The 6,208-nt window shown below is 30.2% G+C and overlaps 1 protein-coding gene across 6 annotated transcripts; it reads left to right on the top strand.

Annotated features, from left to right (window-relative positions):
- The first annotated feature begins 1,225 nt into the window (after positions 1 to 1,225).
- Positions 1,226 to 5,724, top strand: LOC145117094 (uncharacterized). Of its 6 annotated transcripts, XM_079053400.1 has the most exons (14): positions 1,226 to 1,514; positions 1,895 to 2,111; positions 2,195 to 2,480; positions 2,919 to 2,994; positions 3,094 to 3,118; positions 3,326 to 3,512; positions 3,602 to 3,784; positions 3,890 to 3,960; positions 4,109 to 4,239; positions 4,345 to 4,378; positions 4,636 to 4,688; positions 4,848 to 4,961; positions 5,211 to 5,311; positions 5,441 to 5,724. In XM_079053400.1, exons 3-7 carry the CDS (start codon positions 2,380 to 2,382, stop codon positions 3,603 to 3,605), a joined length of 393 nt encoding a protein of 130 aa, XP_078909526.1. In that variant the 5' UTR covers positions 1,226 to 1,514; positions 1,895 to 2,111; positions 2,195 to 2,379; the 3' UTR covers positions 3,606 to 3,784; positions 3,890 to 3,960; positions 4,109 to 4,239; positions 4,345 to 4,378; positions 4,636 to 4,688; positions 4,848 to 4,961; positions 5,211 to 5,311; positions 5,441 to 5,724. The 6 variants fall into 6 exon arrangements, with proteins under 6 accessions (XP_078909526.1, XP_078909524.1, XP_078909525.1 ...); XM_079053398.1 differs by lacking the exon at positions 4,345 to 4,378; XM_079053399.1 differs by lacking the exon at positions 4,345 to 4,378 and having other exon boundaries at positions 4,067 to 4,239.
- Positions 5,725 to 6,208: the final 484 nt, after the last annotated feature.

Below are 6,208 nucleotides of genomic sequence, written 5' to 3'. Positions count from 1 at the left end.
ATTGGTTGTCGAAATTATATAGTTTAGGTCCAAAAATATTTTTTGATGTAAAAATGGTCCAATTTTAGATATCTTATGTATTTTTTGTCAAAAAATATTAACTTTAACAGTTTTACAGTTAACTTTTTTTTAAAATGATATGTTTACCCTCATGATCATTTCTGCAACCAAACTATAAAGACCATTTTTGTATCTATTCTTCTTAATTTTATTCAATTATTATACATTATTTTTTTTTAATTTCTTTTTATTGGATTATTTTTTTATTTAATTTTTATATATTAATAAATATTGTTTTACTATATAATATTTATATATTAATAAATATTATTTTATTGGATTATTAGTTACATTTAATTAATTCTTTTTTAATTTATTTTTAATAGATTATTTTTTTATTGGATTATTATATATTAATAAATGTTATTTTAATTATATAATATTTATATATTAAAAAAATATTACTTTATTGGATTATTATTTTCTTTTAATTTTTCTATTGGACTGTAATTTATTAATAATTATTGTTTTTAATATATAATACTTATATATTAATAAATATTATTTTATTGGATTATTATTTTGCAATTGTTTTTAATTTCTTTTAATTGTTTTTGTATTATTTTAAATAAAGTAATCCAAAAAACAAATCTCACGCACCCCAAATCTCCTAATATTTTTTAAATATATGGAGACTAATATATTTTGAACAACACCACTATCACCCAGTCCAACAATAGTGGGAATGGTTAGTTTTTTTAAAAATAAATTAGAAGGATGGTGGTGTTGTCACTACAAGAAAAGTTCTCTTTAGTGACGAATTTTTTGTGACTACCAAAAATTTGGTCACTAATATGATCATTTAGTGACTATATATTAAGTCGTCACTGGAATTTGATAATACTACAAGTTTAGTGACCAATTCTTTTGGTGGTCGTCACTCAACGGTCACTAACCAAAAAAAATGATATTTATATATTTAATTTCATAATAAATAGTGACTAAAAATAGTAGTCACTGATTTGACGCTTAATGACCACAAATAGGTGTCATTGCATTAGACTTATTGACCAAAAATAATGATCATTTAGTTCTATTTTTTTCCAGACCCACATAATACATTGTGACTACTTAATAGGCGGTCATTGAATAAAATTGTGACCAGAAAAAGTGGTCACTTGGTAAAATAATATTATGACCATCAAGTAGTGGTATGTGGTCATTGAACCAAAGAGAAGTCACTTACGAAAATTATCATTCGGGATAAATTAATAACATTTCATTGGATATTTTATCAACTTAAATGACAACAATGCCCTTATTTTGAACCGAAGAGAAGTCTCATCTCCATTACGCACAATCCTCGCCTCCCTTCTCTCTATCAACAATCTGCATCGACCACCGACACCATCGTTACATTGCCTTCCGTCTTCCGTCGGCGCTGCTCCAACGCTTGTATGTATACCAACACAAGGCTTCTAATACTTAAAATTTCATCTTTGCTTCGATTTTAGGTATTTTCTCAACGCTCATCTACTTTGCATGACGATCGCTCTTCCAGAAATAATCAATCAGTTCGAATTTTTAATTTTGAATATAGAACATCGAATTGATGTTGAGTTTAAGTGGATTTCGCTATTGTTGGATCATTAATGGTTCTGTTATAGCTTAATTTCGCTAATCTTAATTCCATCAATTTTATGAGCACCAAGTGTTCGATGAAATTCCACAATGAAATGTTAATAGTACAACTCAAATTCGAACCAAACACCCTTATAGTAGCCAAGACCTGTGTTTCCCATTTGCATGCATGCTTTTGATTTCAAACTTCGTATGACATTATCTTTTATCAATCTCTTTTTTAAATACCAAAATGTACATACTTATAACGCAGGTTGTCGAAATGGTTTTGGTTTGGGAAACTATTCAAATGGAGCGTGTGGTGGTGATGGGCATGGTGGCAGAGGGGGTACTCGATTGTATCATGGAAGGCTGAGTGAAGGTGGTACCACATATGGCAAACCAGCTATTCCCTGTGAATTAGGAAGTGGAACTGTTGGTCCCAAATCCCAATGAGTCTGTTGGCTATGTTGCTGGAGGAGGAATGATCGGTAAATTATATTTAATTTTATAACTTACTTTATTTTATTGAACACAAAATAAATCTTGATTTATTATCATTCATTTATTGCAGTGATGGGATCTAAACAATGGCCTCTTATAAGAAGCTTGAGTTTATGGATCCATGAGGGCTGATGGTGAAAGCTATAGGAATGCAACAACAAACAGTAATGGTACTCTTATTGGAGTATTAGGCAGTGGTTCTAGAACAGTTCTTTTCATACAGGCAATTTCCCTCCTTATCTATTACCAGAGGCTATGGTGTCCTTGTTGGTGGTGGTTCATTTCCACTGGTCCAAAATTGGCACAGGAGATGACTATGCTCCTCTTGCAATGATAAATACTACTAACAACACCTGGTAGGCTTCCTATTCTTAAAACTTTATACTTATTCCACACTACAACTTAATCCGTTTGTATCTTCTAAGTTATTCACCAAGTGTTTACACTCCACACCATATTACACTTATATAAGGAAAGAAATAGCATCTTACTTCTATTTCGTACTTTGGAAAAAAGCTAGCTATTTATAGCAACGTCATTCAAATAAAAAGCAATTTTCATTGCTACAATAGGATAATTTTTTCGAAGTGTCATGTCCCGATATGAAAATAAAACGGAAGTCCAATACTATAATTTGGTAATCTTTTTGAAGAACAAAGCCTCAATAAATGAAAAATAATGCTGTGATTGATAGAAGTGAAGGTAAGTTGCTATTTCTTCATTTCTTGCATTTAGACCTATATAATAACTATATATATTTTTGGTAACTGAATCCTAATTTGTTTTTACTACAGGGGTGGTGAAGGAGATGGAGAGGCTCTTCCTAGGGAGGATGGTACAATAACTGGGAGTGAACTAAAGGGCTTTATGGTACATTCTGCGAGATATATTTGGTAATATTGTGATTTACCTCGGTGTGTTTACCCTTTTAAGTAGGTTCTTATTCTTTTTTTATGTGTATGTTTGCAGGAATGTCCAGTTGGCATCTTTAAAGGTATGAAAGAAACTAAATATCAAGTTATTATTTTAGACACACATTCATGTAATGCCTTGAGGGCATGAGACTGCTTCTGAGGTATTTTTGTAGAAATTTAATGTTACACAATTTCAAGATTAATATTTTTTTATGGAATAAAAAGGGTTTTTATTTTAATTTTTAATTTTGTATTTAAAATTTTAAATTTAAATTTCACTTTTAAAGACGTGGAAGAAACTAACGACCATGTGAAGATTGATGGGACACATGAAAGTGAAACTGAGGATGTAGTGGGAATCACTGAAGAAATAGTTTTGGATGTGGCATCAGATATGACTTATTTGCCCCTTACTCATCAACCACTTGATAAGGATGATGATAATACTAGCATCAGAGTGACTGAGCCTATAAGGTAAATCTTTCTAAATCTTTTTTACTTTCTTGAATGTCCTTTTCATATATTTTCCATGCTTCAAAAGCTTGATTTATGACTGGTTTTAGGTAAAGCATGCATCAAAAAAGAAACTTACAAGGGCAACAATACGTAAGCAAACATTGAGCGGTTTCAAAAATACGTGTCTAATGAAGCATCCAAAGGTTCAATGAAACCTATAACAAGTGGAAAGAAAGGTTTAGTAAAGAAAACAAGTCACCAAAACCTTCTACTCCTTTACCTTGTTCAGGGTAGGTAATCTTCTTAATTTTCATTTTACAACAATATATATATATATATATATATATATATATATATATAACCATGTTTATTTATTGGCTTTTAACATTGTGAAGGTTAAAGATCTGAAAAAGAAGTCAAAGCTCAGTCTTCATTATTAAAGAATTCTCTTTCCTACTGTTAATAGGTTAGTAAAATTGTAAAACTATAGAAGTTTTTTTGTCTTTTTTTTTTAATAATGTGGACTCTAAACTCCAATTTTTTAAATCTTTTATGAACTTATTTTGTTCCAGGCCAAAACAGACTATTAGTTAAATGTAGTTTTTTTACAACAGGGGTGTAAAATTTTCATGAGAAGTAGTCAGCCATGTTAAATTTGTGTTAAGTCGAGCAGAAATTTTCATGGCATGAAGTGAAACAAACATTTTAATATGTCAGATTTTTGGAGGAAACAAAGGACTCAAAGGTAGTCTTTTACAAATTCAAGTTATTTTACTTTATTTACAAACCATTACACTTTTTGAGGTACACAAACTTCGTTTACATTAATTGAATTTATTTTTAATGTTAGGAACAAAACATTTGGTACTTAGGTTTTCTACATGGTAAGAAATAGCAACGTGCTTTCATTTTTGTTTCATATACAGGCATCATACTTTAAAAATGAACAATTATGGTATTGTACTTTCAATTTTTATCTTATTAAGACCTTATACCTTGAAATTACGACATAAGTTTGCTTTGTATCCGGATGACATTGCTATAAATTGGTAGATTTCATTAAAGTAGGATATAATAAACAAATGTATGAAAGTTCATTGCTATTTCTTGCATTTAACCATTTTTAATATCATTCTTGCAGATTGTTGGATAGCCGAATATTTTCCTAGTTTACACGAGATGCTTCAATCACAAGTTAGTGAGATCCTTATTTACTTTTTAGTTAATAATTTTTTTCTCTTCTATTTCAATTTACCAATTCTATTACGACATTATCAATCTTATAAATAGCAATGCACTTTCATTACTTGGTTATTATAGCATCCTACTTTCATTTCTTTCTATTTACAACAGGTCCAGCACCACCAACTCCAAGAATCATAGCCAATTTCTTAATTTTCAATTTGAAATTGATCTACTGGAGTTTGTTGCTGCTGTTGAATCCATTTGAAATTTGAAATTGCTTATGTAAGTATTCACCAAATATAATGATGGAATATATCATATCTGCTTAAATAACATTATGACCGTTATTTTTTTTAATCTGAAATAGATTTATGCGTTTGTTACACATGTTGCTAGGAGATTTAACTGTTTGTTTAAGTGAAGCTACTAAGCAGGAGACAGTTGCAAAAATATTGAAATGCTTCATGTTAGTTGAAATGAGACCTCACATTAACACAAGTTGTTCATCAATTAAATGGTTTTGAAATGCAGATTTCTTGAGATCTTACTCAATTATCTTCTTTGAGGGTGTCATCTATCCTTACCTGCTTCATGTTTATTGAATGCAGGACCATCATTCAGATTCATGTGAGGTATGCCTTTCAACACTGCAACAACTCTTGCTATTCTTTCACTTGTTTTTAATTAAATGCAAGAAAAAGCAACATAGATTATGTTGATATGTTGATTATAAGCAATGTTAATGTTACCATTTATTGCAGGAAGCTAATAAGCAATATTACTTAAAGCAAAGGGCATAGGCTGAGGCTGAGGTTGAAAAAGCTTATTCAAGCCCCCACTACCGAATGGAATGTGGCTATTACGGAGGAAATGTGATTCCTTCATTTTTGTTAATTTTCAATCCTTATTTCATTCCATCATGGAATGGAATGAAAAATTGCAATATAACCCATTTTTAACTATGTAATTTTTAGTGATTTAGATCTTTGTAAAAGAAATTTCCTTCTTTTAGCTTCTCTTTTATAATTAGAAAACAGTTTATATATTGTGGGTTTGTTTAAATTTGAGAACAAATGGGTCAAATACAAGAAATAGCAACAAAAATCAGTAACCAGATTTTTTGGTAATAATTGGATAAATCAGTGACGACTTTTTATGGTCATTAACTGGATAAACTAGTGATGACATTTTATGGTCACTAATTAGATAAAACAATGACGACCTTTTATGGTCACTGATTAGATAAAACAGCGACGACTTTTGTTGATTAGTGACAACATTTAGTGACGAAAAAGGTTGTCATAGATTAGTGACAAAAGTATTTTAGTCACTATTTAGTGACCAGTTTTACAATTTGGTCACTAATCAAATTTTGTGACGGACCTATAGTGACGAAAAATGACGACAAAAAATGTGGTCACTAAATCATTTAGTGACCCCTCCTCCTATTGTTAGTGATCATTTCGTTTTCGTCACTCATTAGTGTTTTTTTTGTAGTGTGTCCCAAAAAGGAATTATTCCACACAATA

Source organism: Lactuca virosa, chromosome 5, assembly GCF_052849685.1.
Source record: "Lactuca virosa cultivar CGN04683 chromosome 5, Lactuca_virosa_CGN04683_v6, whole genome shotgun sequence".
NCBI classification, from domain to species: Eukaryota; Viridiplantae; Streptophyta; class Magnoliopsida; order Asterales; family Asteraceae; genus Lactuca; species Lactuca virosa.
This window is presented reverse-complemented; position numbering and strand designations above follow the sequence as displayed.